This window comes from Prionailurus bengalensis, chromosome C1 (genome assembly GCF_016509475.1).
Source record: "Prionailurus bengalensis isolate Pbe53 chromosome C1, Fcat_Pben_1.1_paternal_pri, whole genome shotgun sequence".
Classification (NCBI taxonomy): domain Eukaryota; kingdom Metazoa; phylum Chordata; class Mammalia; order Carnivora; family Felidae; genus Prionailurus; species Prionailurus bengalensis.
In genome coordinates, this window is record NC_057345.1 from 88,420,980 (window position 1) to 88,435,246 (window position 14,267).

The 14,267-nt window shown below is 38.3% G+C and overlaps 1 protein-coding gene and 1 pseudogene across 11 annotated transcripts in view; both read right to left on the bottom strand.

Moving 5' to 3' along the window:
- The window catches only part of COL11A1 (collagen type XI alpha 1 chain), a 218,987-nt gene extending 207,004 nt beyond the window's left edge, over positions 1-11,983 (bottom strand). For 8 of the 11 annotated variants that reach the window (XM_043575706.1, XM_043575704.1, XM_043575699.1 and 5 more), the window contains exon 1: positions 11,386-11,851. In XM_043575706.1, the coding sequence (XP_043431641.1) occupies positions 11,386-11,491 (106 nt within the window). In that variant the 5' untranslated portion in view covers positions 11,492-11,851. Of the gene's footprint in view, positions 1-11,385 lie in introns of all 11 variants that reach the window. The other 3 variants (XM_043575696.1, XM_043575701.1, XM_043575700.1) reach the window with 3 other exon arrangements.
- LOC122482031 lies at positions 3,554-4,955 on the bottom strand (annotated as a pseudogene).
- Positions 11,984-14,267: the final 2,284 nt, after the last annotated feature.

The following is a 14,267-nucleotide window of genomic DNA, read 5'->3' on the forward strand; positions in this document are numbered from 1 at the left end:
AGGAAGCAACTTGCCACTCTCGAGGTGTAAAATTTTGTCAATTTTGCTGTTTTGGACTGAGAGATGAAATACTGGGTCAGATGCTGGATATACTCGGAAAACATAGCAGACAGGGTTGCTGATGGGTTGGATACTGGAGTAGGAGAGAACAAGAGTCAAAGCTACTCAAGCATTTTAGTTTGAACATCATGACTGATTGTTTTGCCATTAGCTGACGTGGGAAAGATGGTGAGAGGAATGGGTTTCAGGAGTTCTGCAATTCAGTTTGGGGCATGCTAATTTTGAGATGACTTAATACATTCCACTGGAAATGGCTAAATAGGCAGTTGGGTATGAGTCTAGAATTCAGGGAAAATACCTGGGGTAGAAATAAAACTTTGGGGGTGACAGCCTATTAACTTTATTTAAACTGTAATTAATTAATGACACTTATTTTAAAACTCTATTTGATATAACTTTCTGTGAAAGAAATCATTATGACTTAAAAAATGCTTATAATAGGGGCACTTGGGTGGCTCAGTTGGTTAAGCATCCAACTTCAGCTCAGGTCATGATCTTGCAGTCCATGAGTTCGAGCCCCATGTCGGGCTCTGTGCTGACAGTTCAGAGCCTGGAGCCTGCTTCAGATTCTGTGTCCCCCTCTCTCTCTGCTCCTCCCCCACTCATGCTGTAACTCTTTCTGTCTCTCAAAAATAAATAAACATTAAAAATTGTTTTAAATGCTTATAATAAATATCTTATCCTCTCAATTAATCTAAATAGAGATCTTGGTCCAATATATGAATCCTCAAAGACAACACCACCAACAACAACAAAAAACTACTTATAATTTATGTCCTAAAACATGCTATAATTTGGATACTAACAAGAATGATCACATTTAAGGTTTAAAAATGTCAGGCTCATCTTTGTCTTTTAACAAATTTTCTAAATATGTACACACATTTTGTTTAATGTATCCCCTTATAAAATAGGAAGATAATTCATTCATATATCTTTCAAGTTCATAATGACCATAACTCTGTATCAAGTGTGACTGTACTAATTATCTTGGAGAACTTCAGGTGACTTTACAGTGAGCTGGCTATTCCAGAAATAGCATCAAGGCCCCAGTTCTCAGGTTGTCAGAAGACCCAATGGTTGCAGCCAAGTGGAACCAGCTAATATTGATAAATATCAAAGTATATACTGGCTTTGCCAACTTAGCCACCTTCTTGTATTTTTTTTAATTAGTCACATGATTCTGTGCTATGCAGAAAAATCTATCCATACGGTCTTCTGTTATGTGGCCCTAGTCCATTGTCCTAACCACAGCACTCTCCTGATAACACACACGCCCCATGAGAATAGACACTGGCATGCTATCCTTGTAGTCAGGGCACTTAACACTGATTGCACATAGAAGTGAGTCATTTAATTTTCACGGTTATTGAACATCTTAACCCTGAACTTTCTTGTATCATAAAAAGCTTCTATGAAAATTGAAAGCAGAAATAATATCACAACTCTGAGGATGGCAAAGGAAAGAAGAAATGCCAGCTGAGAGGGTGATACTTAAAAAGTTTGGCATTTCTGATTTACAGTGGGCAAACCGATTAAAATGTTTATTATAAAACTAAAATTACAGTTTCAATACAAGCATTTGACTTTAATGTTGAGAAAAGCAATATTTGCTAGTATTTAGTTTATTACATGCTATGGAGAGGAGGATTAGAAAAAAGCATTTTCTATATTACAATCAGCTGATCTATCAAATCAGTTTTTGCAGAGTCATTACTGTTGGGTAATTGAATATTTATCAAATGATCTGTACATAGCAGATAAATAACCTTTTACTTGACTTCCAGTACCCTGTTATACAAGCCAGACACATTCCCATTTTTGTGTGTATTTAATTTCTTGTTACAGAAGATCCATAAGCCCTTGGATGTGCATCAAAATTATCTGTGGAGCTTTATAAAACACCTATGTTTGGAATCCATACAAAATAAATCAAAATCCACAGGGATGGGACTACAAGTGATTGTGATTATCAAGCCCTGTCTTCTTGACTTTAGTAAAATCCCTTGCTTGTGAGGCCATTAATTCATATGATAAACATTTATTGGCCATCTATTATGCTCCAGGTTTAATGCTAGAAGCCAGAGTTTCTTACATAGATGAAAAAGATTCATTCCCTGTTTTCATTTTATCATCAAAAATATTCTGTGATTATCATTCAACTTTGGAGTAACTGTAATGGTGTAGCATGCTTTAGGATGCTTTGCAAGGCCAACTACCTCAGTCTGCATGGTGGAGGAGAGTTATTTCTTTAAGAGATAATTTCTAAATCCTAAGCAAAAAGCAATGGTAAGCAGTTTGGGAGAGTATGTAAGGTGGAAATCATAGCTTGCTTGGAGGCAAAACAGAGACTGACATTTTCAGGAAACCACAACAATATCAGCACTAATCTGTTCAATATACTTTTGTAGACACTGGCAATAATTAATATATATAACCTTATATATATATCTATCTCAGGTTGTTAGTTAGGCTATTGAAGAGCAATTCAATAGAGCCTGACCAACACTTTCACTTCATTCAACAAAGATTTATCAGATGCTAATTGTGACAGGCTCTGTTCTGTGTGCTTGGGACACACTAAATAAAATAGACAAACATACCTATCCTAATGATTTTAGGACTATGGAATGGATAAGAACAGAATACAAAAAATATATAATATTCTTCCAAATTATCCAAAATCTATTGTATCCAAATAGATGTAACCACTATTAATCTTACTAGGCACTTGAAACTTTATATACTCCTTGCTTAAAGATGATACACATAATATAATAATTATAATACATGCATAATATGCAAATTACTTTCTAACCTGAAGAATGAGTGAACTAAAATAATCATGAAGCAATAAATATAGATAGGCTATTCTTTATAATAGTTACTAAGCAAAATCAGAAATTCCTAATAGCATACAAAACCGAGATAAAAGTTTCAAAATAAACATATGACAGGAATTTTCCCAATTATTACTTTAACAGATTGATACCACCCTTGGATTAAACTGTTTTGTTCACCAGCAAACAGTGAAATGATGATTTACATTGATGTCAAAGCAACAGTACCACTTCATATGGTGTTTCTCTCTATCAGAAAGGAAACTACAATTTTAGAGGTATTCTAGTGAATCAGTAACTTCAAATATGTAGAAGCAACCTTGGAGAGAATGTGCAAAAGTGTTCTTCAAATAAGGAAAGCTAGAGAGACATCCCAAGTCTTTGACTTACAGAGAAGTAAAGAAAGAGAAGATCTAATTACTGCTGACACGACATGAGGAAGTCACTTCACACCACTGTAATTTAACTAGATTTAACCTTGTTCCAGTCCACTGGGCAATGTAAGAAGGATAATTAATAATCTAAATAGTGACAATATTACATACTGTGCATTCTGGCATCTTGGCAGACACTGGGGACAGAAATAAAACTAAATCATAGTCATTACCCCTCAGCAACTCCTTACAGAAGGCTAACATATAAATGAGTAATTTTTAAAATAATGACCTTCTTTTGCAGATTATGTATCTTTTAGTTACATTCTTCCAGTCGATTACACTCCAAACAGCTTTTAGATAATCAGATCTGACACTTTTATAGTGAAGGTAATAAGCATACTACCATATACATGTCTCCACGTATACTACCATATATGTGGAATAAGACCTGTTGTTCCTTGTGATGGATACTGATTGGAACAGGAAGCAATTTGTAAGTGTCCTTATTACTTAATGAAACCAAGCCAACCACAATCTGAACTTGAATGCTAACAGACACAGCTGTCAACTTCTCCTTAAATAAGTCAAAGGAAGCAAAGTAACATTTGCTGGTTTCCAGCAACAACCCTTTTTGTTCTCCACCATCATTAGGGCTTAGGTTTATTCTTGAAAGAGTGGTATGGCCTCCACCACTGAACTTTAATGCAGTCTGAAGAGCTACCTGAATTATAACATCACTTTATGCCAAATCCTCTCTATATTCCTCCTTGGTGGCATTCAAATTATGCACACAATTGCCATGACGCATACTGTCGTGCAGTTGCATGATTTTGTGCATTAATATTAGGCCCCTGGGCACTATAACCATAAGTCAGGGATGCTGTGTGCAAACATTACAACACACCATGAAGTAAGCATGGACAAATGATCAAAAGCACGGGCTCTGGAGCAAGACTGTCTAGGTTCACATCCTGGGTCTATCACATAGGAGCTGTGTGACATCGGGCACGATAATTAACTTCTCTGTTTTTCAGTTCCTTCATGGATAAGATGGATATTTTAATATTAGCTTACTTCCAGGGCAATTATCAAAAAGAAATGAGATTCTATATGAAATGTGCTGACAACAGGACCTGCTATGTAATAAGCATGCATTTAGTGTTACGTGGAGATATGAAATCTGATCTAAATCTTGAAGTAGAAGACATTTGCTAGGTGGAGGAGAAAAGAACAGATATTCAGGGAAGGAGAATAGCACGTTCTAAGCCAGAGGAGAATAAAGGCAAGAGATTTAAGATGGCTGAAGTGCAGGGTAAATGGGGGCAGGTTTGTGGCAGGTGGGAAATGGCTGTTCATGAGCCCGAATGTACAGAGGGGTCCCATCGTGAAGGGCGCTCTATATCATGCCAAACCATTTGGACAACACATTTATCTTCAAAACCAGTGAAATATTTTGAAGACTCATCAGCATTCAAAAAGAAGAGTGACAGCTCATAGGTTGTGCGCCACTGTCAGACTCAAAGAGAGAGGTCAGAGAAAATACCACTTGAATACACACGGCTCTTCTTTCTCTTCAGAGCCAAGAGCACAAAGTGCAAAAGTGCCTTAGAGTTTCTTATTAGCTTTGTCAGGAATTGCAACCACTGCTCTTTCTGGCAGTCATCCTTTGGGAAGTTGTTTGTGAACAGCTGAGTGAGGAAGGAAAGCCAACCACCTCACACGGTGGAAGGTTCACGCCTGTAAGCCCGGATGCCAGTTTACCAGTCAGACAGAGGAAGGAAGCTTCCACTGACACTCTATGCGCTCAAGTTCTATGAATAGGGACCTTCATTTGCCTGTACAGTACAGGGCCATTCAAGAGCAATTAAATTTGTTTAAAATAAGAAAGAAATGCTTTTTAAGGAAAAAAAGAAGGTTTGAAGGGATTGTAAAAGTTGATTGTGCTAAAGCACTTTTACACAGGTTTGTTTTAGTTCTCAATTGTCAAGTCGTATTTAAGCTGGTCTCTTACTCTGAAATATGATAACCTTTCTTTTCTCTGAGTTCTTTCTCCTAAATTAATAGCACTGTCTCTAATTCCATGCGCAGCAAGCAAAGAGTTTATTTTACCAGATAACAGTAGGTCTGGTGATCAGCCAATGTCTAAAGAACCACTAGCCAAGTCAGTAGTAGGCCAAAGACTGCAACCGATAGATACTACTCGCTAAATCACTTTAAAATCAACTTTCATCTTTACCGGCTAGTATTATTCAGGTTGAGTTTGGAGACTACGGAAAATAGGGGAGAAAAGCCTATAAAAATAAAATCACATTAGGGTTTTGCAAGAAAAAGAAATACATATGTCAGACGCATTATAACAAAGAAGGCTAAAACTAAACTTTATGAAAAAAAACTAAAACTTTATGTTCTGAATTAAACTGCAAGAGACGTTGGAAGAACAAAGTCCAAATTTTGGAAAGTCATTATAGTATACCAAAAGCTACACTGAAACCTACATTTAAAGTGAGAGAATTTAGGGAACACTGCAACTTTTTTATACCATCTGTGTATACCTCTCTTTCTTCTTTGCTAAGGGACAAAACTTCAATGGTCTAAAACAAAGTTTGGTTTCCTCTCACCACTCCCAACTCAGGTCACATTTCCCCAGTATCAAATGAGGGAAGTGGAGGAGAAAAAGCAGAAATGCAGATCAGCTCTCAGCCCCCACTGTGCAGTTGCCTTGAATTCCTAATGATTACACCAACTGCCCCTAACTATTTCTCCAAAGGTAGGAGGAAAAGAAAAGTATGTTTAGGATACAATAGAATTCTGGCTTTTGAATACCTAAGTGTAATCATTAAAAATGATATAAAGTGATGGGGAGAGCTCAGTACTTATAAGAACCCTATATTCATACAAATTGTTAGAGTTGATCATGAATATAAATATTTAGCTTCCACAGTATCTTCTTCAGGACGCTAGGGACATGTACTGCTTTTTCCCTAAAGATAGGAAAACTCTTCATTTGATGGAAATACCAGCCCTACCATTATTGTTGCCAGCACAACAAATATTGTGGCAATCTCTTAAGAGTGTCTACTTCTCTGTAGATTAACTGTCCATTTATTCATGAGGCATAAGTTGTTTACATAGTCTCAGATGGTTTAACAATCCAAAAGGAAAATTAATTACAATTTGCACTACTAAGTGCTCTCCTATTTTTCCCCAATGTTTGCCACTTGTTCGGAAAAAGATTATTATACAAGCAAGTCATAGCAAGTAATAATCAATTCATTATCTGATTTAGTAATAAAACCCTATATATATATATAATATACATAATATATATATATAATATATATACATAATATACATAATATATATAATATATATATACATAATATATAATACAGCCAATCTAAAAGAAACTTGAAAGACACAGAAATTTGACAGTATTTGCAATAAATATAGAAATATATTATGAAATATATTATTTGAAATGCCTGGCCCTCCATTAACAACTTTAGAGTGGATAAAAATATCACATTCTTAATCCAGCAACGAACGTACACGAAAGATATTTTACAAACTATTATGCTTTCTACTCTGATACCAATAATCTTACAGAATCACATAATCAGGTATATTAACAATACAAATTATCAAAAATTACCTTCCTCCAAACTTAAGAAACTGAGAAATTTTTAAATGCATTCTATAACTCAATTTCCTGGCTGATTTTCTTCAATTTCTTTAATTGAATCCATCTTCTCACTAAATCTAAACTCCAATACGTTCATTTAAGCAATATTTGGTCATTCCATAAAGTCTCAGATCACTATTATTTTGAGATATTTTTGTCACTATTGCTGACCTTCACTCTACTTACTTAGAAAAACACTGAATATTATAAAAATGTTTTTTTTAATTTTTTATGAGAAAGAGCATTCAGCTAATAACTTTTCTATGATTTAGTTTCCTCATTAGTAAAGCAAGAAGGGAGTAAAGAGAAACAATCTCTACAGTAATGTCTATCTCTAGCATTCTCTTTTAAAAAATCTTATCTAAACACCTTTTCTTCCCTTGAAAAATTCATCTTTTTATGACACACTCTCAACCAAGCTTGATTTGAGTTCATTCATTATCAGTAAATACACAATGCTTCAATAAATTAAGCAGAGTGAAGAGAGTTTTTTCAGAAAAAAAGAAAATTTCTAGAAAAGAAAGGTGACTACTTAGTTTAGGGAGGTTTTTTGTTTGTTTTTGGGGGTTTCTTTTGGTCAGAAATCCTTCCCAAAAATCTGAAAAGAGATTCCTGTTTGACTTGCTATATTTTAGGGATAACTTAACTTGAATAATATGCTCCTTCTATGTTACTCACCCTGAAGTGAACATAGAACCCAAAAATTTAATTAAATAAATTGTAAGCAATCATACTACCTAGGTGTATATATTTCTCATTTGCACTTCACAATTGTGTTAACAAATATGAAAATACCTCTTACAGAGTAATTTTTATAAAGTAGAGACTCAGGTGTTTATTATGAAGTAAATTGTCACTGAAGAGATTAACAAACTTAATTTCAAAACTAATAGACAATTTTGTGATGGTGTCCATGTTTAATTGAATATATATGTGCCCCTTAATCTGTGTAAAACAAGCAGGAAGATGCTTCTCATAAGACACCTGATTTTCTTTATTGTTTCTCTATTATAGACTTTGTCAATTTTTATTTAAAAAACAAGAGGAAAGACAATATAAATAATCCTAGCAGGCACTGCATGTGTTGTCAGAAGTATATCTGATCTTTTAACTGATTTCTGATTAAGTAGCCACAGTGGCAAACTTGATCTCTTTACAAAGTTGGATTAGCACATACCCTGGAAGCCAGCACCATTTCACCTGCTGATCCTGGGCACTCAAAACACTCCAGGAAAGCTCACTACCAATTGTTAACTAGCTCTGAAAGTCCTTTATAAAATTAATCAACTTTTTTCAAGGCACAGTATTGGCTTAACCACCAAAGTTTGAATACCATTTTAATTAGTGAAAAATGATTCAATTACATACTATTTTCTCAGTATTCAATTATAGCTTAACCCTTTTTTAAACCCTTAAAACCATCACTCTTAACACTCACAGCATAGTCACTATAAATTCCAGGTAAATCTCAGGTCTTATCTATGATAAACAATGGCTTAATTGATAAAGAAATCCATAAATTTCTGAGATAAAACATTTATGTCAACCACAGGAAAATATATGAGACATAAAATTGAAGTTGATGCAAGTGAATATATTATAAAAATAACACTCTTATATTAAATCATAATAAATACTAAAAATCTTTAATAAGCATGTGAAAGATGACCAAATTACAGTTTGGATTTGCAAAGTAAAATAATATGATTCTGTATGAGATTATAAATTTTCTTTTAATCCATTCACTCCAAAAACTATTCTTTGTAAGGTAGATGCTTTAGGATCCTAACTATACTTTCTTTAGAGTCTAATTTATTGGCAACCCAGAAATTTTTAAGGCTTTAATGTTTTAAATCCAAGAAATGCAAATTTTAGATGAAAATAGGCTGTTTTAAATTACCTTTTGATTTAGCAACCAAATTGCACCATTGCATCTTAGTGACATCAATAAACTATAGCATATAATACCTTTATTTAGAAACTGGAATGAAATAATATTCATTGTTACTTCAATTGCAAATCTGATGGCTAGTATAAGAACTGGACACTGGGTTTATATTTCCCTTGTGTGATGATTCAGACCAATGTTTCCTTTTTAAACATTAGGATACTATTACTTCCTTTATGAAGTTTATTAAGTGGCAAAATGCCTTCAAGAGTACATTTGTAAATATGTAGCTTCCCACTAGGTAGTAAGCACCTAGCAACTTGATGACACAAATACCAAATCTTACAGTATGACTATACACTCTTGTAACTTTTGAGACATTTCATCAGAAATGACAAATAAAAACAACACATGATCCTTAAACTTTGCTATTTCTCACATTACTTGGTCTTATAATAATAGTAAAGGTTCTTTTTCCACCATTTACTTGACATGGAACTGAAATGTTTATTTAAAAGTGTTTCACATCTGAAGCTAGATTGAAAAGAGCCAATTTATGCAACACAAGTGTAGAAATTTGATCTTTCTAATATCCTTAGAGCTTTAAGGAAGGCCAAATGTGGAAAATAAGACAGAAATATCTTCAGTGAAATAATCCTTGAATGCCTACAATGGTGTCTCCTGAGTTTATATTTCATCTGTCTTCATTGAAGAAACTCTTGGTTTCTATATTTTTAAATTCAGAGCTGCCATTATGGTACATTTGTCCATATGCGTGTGTAACAAGTTGAAAAAGAAGGAGTATATCTGTTCTTTCTTAATCGAGTGTCCTTTTCCAGCATCACTGTAGTCAGAAGGATTTTAAGAGGCCTATGTGCTGAGGCAGATGCTTAAATTCCAAATAAATTCCAAATAAAACCAGCAGAGGGCAGAACAGCGAACAGAAATGACCAACCCAGCTGGTGACCAGGTACCAAAGGTAAAAAGCAAACTTTTGATGGATTCCACTCTCAAAGACTCTATTTATCCTTAAAAATGTTTAAATGAATGCATCAGAATGATTAGCATAACTCGTATCAAAATTTAAGCACAGTCCTAAGGAGGCTCTGGCTGTATTTACCAGTTAAAGTCAAGCAGAAGAATAATCAACCACAGCCTGCCACTCAGGAAGGTGAACACCACTAAGCTTGGGGAAGGAACACAGACCTGGTGTGCCAGAGTTCGGCCTCCGGGAGCGCTAATTCCCATTAGCGAGAGCTCAGATCTTGGCATCTACCAGGGCCAGACTCAGGTTTCTGCTAAAGCCTGCGCATTTGGGGTTGACAACTTCTTTCTCCCTTGGCCAATCCTCGCCACCCTTCTTCCTACCCCCCACTTCTCTGTGCACTCCTGACAAAGCTTGCTTTTCTACTCTAAGCTGTTCGGCTCTGTTAACTCCAAAGGCGTTTGCCCGCCAGTCGTGTCTACAGCACCTAACGGACCGCTCCAGCCAGATGCCTTTGCGGGAAAGGGCGGGGGAAGGGGAGGGAGGAGGCGGAGGGGAGGAGTGAAGTCGCTCTCCCTCCTTGGGTACTGACAGGGCTGCAGTCTTCCGAGCAGGTCTGGTCATTGAATATTTGGTGGTGCCACGTAGGAACTTTTCCTTACCTCTCCCCTCCCACCCCATCCCAGGCCCCCTCCTCTTCCCTCCCAATCCCTGTTCCTCCTCTCCCACCCCATTTGCTTGGCGAGTTTCATCATTCTCCAAGAGAACTGCGAGTCCAACCTGCAAGAAGAAGTGGGGGGGGGGTGCGAGGTGGGGGTCAAAGTGGAGAGGAGTGGACTGAGATTCAGGGATAAGTGTTCCCCCCATCTTCAACCCGTTCTTTACAACCTGCCAATTTTTTCCCACTTAAAATCTCTCCAAAACGCCACCCACACCCACACACACACACACACCCACACCCACCCACCCACCCACCCACACACACACACGGTGTTCTCAGTCTTCTAGATTCATCACCTCTGCTTTCTCTTACATCCCTAAAAGTAAAAGAGCCTGTTTCTCACTTTGTTCCACACAAAGAACTTTATCAAGGTTCATTTTATACCCTTTCTCTATATTCCAGCTCACCCTTAAAGAGATACTTCCATTAGTTAGAATCTGAAGAAACCAGAAGATGTGTTCCAAGGGCAATCTAGGGACTAGTCCTCAAACAAAAGCTCTGCACAACTGCCCTTGTGTTCAAGGTAATATTTTCCCTCTTTTCAAAGACGCTGGAAAGTGGTGAAGGGCATTTCAGCAGGCTCTGTGCTGACAGATCTTTTTTCCTGCTACCTCTTCTCCCATTACTGTCCCGCCTACATCCATCTCTCTCTCCAGCCTTCACTTCAACCTGGTGGCAGCTACAATCTGGATTTTATTTAGGAGAATTGTTTTTTGGGGGGGGAGGGTGGGGGGAGGAATGGCGGGGGAGGAAGGGTGAAGAGGGGGAGGGGCACAGAATGACAAAGACCGACGGCAATCTCCCACCTCCCCAAAACCACTTTTTTTCTTACCTCCTCTGACCTCACTAGCCTGGAAGAGGAAAGTCAGTGCGAGGGTTGTTATGGTGAAATTCCAGAGCCACCGTTTCGTTTTCCACCTAGAGGACCACCGCTCCATCTCCGAGCCCCGCACTCAACCGTGAACTCAGCCCTCGAAATTGCGATTGCAGACCAACTTCGTCCCTTCCCAGGTATCGTCGGGGATGTTTGCTACACAGCCATTGAGGAGGGAGAGGGGGGAAAAGTCAAAGGGCTTTTTCTTTAAAATTCGATGGTTGGCCTCCTTCCTGTGTCTCGCCCCCTCCTCTCCCTCTCGGTTGGCCCCGCCGGCCGGGACCCTCCGATCCGTCCTCCGCGGGGCCCTGCCTTCAGACTGAAGGCAGATAAGGGGCTTCAACCGAAAATCTGAGAGGACTGCGTGCCCCTAAAGGCTTCATGCCGTCAGTGGGCCGGACGAGAGGCTCCGGGCAGCCCCCTCCTCCGCCCACTCCCCTCCCGCGCCCCCCTTACCCCGAGCGAAACTGACAAGCTGGTTGAGGGTCAGACCCAATCACACGCCTCTCGGGCGGCCCCGAGCCCGCCCCCCTCTCCTCCAGCCCAAGAATCAGGACTCCTGGCAAGCCCAGCCCACCAACCACCCCCCATCTCCCGTCGCCTCTCCTCCCTCCTCTCCTACCCAAATCCCAGAGAAGAAATGGGAGGGAGTTACGCGGGACGCGTGCTTGGCTCCAGCACTTTGGGAATGAAAGGAATTGCAGGAGAGCCCCGGAGCCCACAGAGTTTTCAAGGAGCTTCTGTATTCAATAAAAACAGCTACTTGTCTACTTGCACCCGTCTGTTAGCCTCTCGTTCGTCGGCGGGGGAGGGGAGGAGCCCAGCGTCTGATTTGCCACACCGCTGGAGTTCTGGGCTGGCAGCCGTAACCTTATCCTTGTGCAAAAATCTGCTTCTTATAGCAGACGTGGAACCGGAGGATACATTGCTCTGCCCGCTCCGAAAAGTATTTTTATTTTTATTTTATTTTATTTTTTGTGTCTTTAAACTGAGAGTTAGAAGGGATGAAGGTGAGATGGAGGGACCTGGAAGGTCAAAACACTTGATCTTATAGGGAAGCTGTCCTTGGAGATCTGAAACTGACAAGTTTCTCTCTTAAAATGTTTAAATTCTGCACTAGCTTCATTCAGTCTCGTCTCTTAAAGAGCTGAACTGTACCCTGAAACAGGAGGAGAAAGATGTATGGGAGCTGACATTGAGGGGGTGAGTAATTTCATTTTCCAGCTGATTCTGACATGATCCCGGATGAGGGGGCAAGGCAGAGGAGAAAAGACCAGGAAAGCATCTAACAAGAGATCTCCAAGCATTTAGGCCCACAGCGCCTGTAAAGGGCCTCAGAAGCTGACAACATGGTCACCCCACAGTGAAAATAATAAGAGGCAGGTTTCTAAATTCCTTCCACTCACCCTTCCCCAAAGTAACCCACTTAAATCTGGAATATAGATTCCCTGGTCATTTTTTCCAAGTTTAAATTATTCCCTCCTGTTGGCTCCTTTTTGTTCCTTAATATTTCCTGAGATGTCCCTTTCAAAAATTGTCTGGAACAGAGCCCAACAAGGTAGCCAGCATACATTAGGCCCTCAGTAGAGATGGGCTGAGTGAATGGATACATTTTCCTGTTTGTTGACCAAGACTGGGAGCTTTGACCAAGACCTATGCTGAGTATTTAAGACATTTCAGTGCTTAAATTCTCAGTTAAGTTTATGAGGTGCATATGTCCACCCATCTCTAGGAGACTAGTTTTCTGTTAGTTTTCAAAATATAGCTCTTGATCCATCATATTAATCAGACAATCCATTTATGTGGTTTAAAAGTTGGAAGGAAGGTCTTCAGAGACTAGTGGAGGCCCAAGATGGAATTAACAACATACATGAGGCATACAAAATGAGGCAACTAAAAAGTACCTTCAATGTGACTGTCACCTTCTGTGACAAAGATTCATTCCCACATCAAGAAGTTAACCTCTTAGGTAACAGGTAAAAATAAAAACCCCACTTTATATTAGTAATGCTGTTGGCAGAATGTTTGGGATGACTTATATGAGCTGCAGAGAAATATCACCAACTAGCTTTTCAGAATCCAACCTCAAGTTATTAATACAATTTCATAAAATGATTGAATATCATATTGTGTTTAAATGTGGAAAGTACAATTACTAATTAAGAACCTTATGATGGAAATATAGGTAAATTTACCACCTTAATTATCCTTCATTTTCTGAAAATTAAAAATGTGTTTGCATTTTCAGTTTCCAAACTTTCTGAAACATGATTTTTCTGTTCAATACTTTGTATATTTATGAACTTATTTTATAGGCTTTCTCCTAGATGTGAAAGAGAAAAATTAATACAAAGTTTAGAAACACGTATTTGTGAGGCTGCCAGAATCCTAAATAAACTCAATATCCAGAGATAGATAGTTACAGTGCTTGCAGCAACATGTATGAATGGTATTCCAAATTGTTTCTTAATAGCTCCCCTGATTTACTGAGAATTCCATGGGCTGATACTGTTCTAGAAGGTGAGAAATGATGCAGTCAGTCTAGTAAGCCCCACCTTCTGGTCACATCTCAGGCCTTCTCACTGGGGTGAAAGGGTCCTTTCAGGCAAAGTGTCTTGGGTAAATAGAGTTATTACTACTTTATGCTTTCTGTACTCTGTGGTCTAAATTCCTCTGGCCAAGGCCCAGCTAGGCATAACCTGGGTCTGAATTAATGCCTCTGGAAGGAAATACAGTATATTCATGGTAACGAGTAGGTAATTATGTCTAACTCCTCTAGTCTGTAGACAGCTGCCAGACCTAGAGCCTCCCAAGAGCCAGCTCATAGATTTACAGGCGAT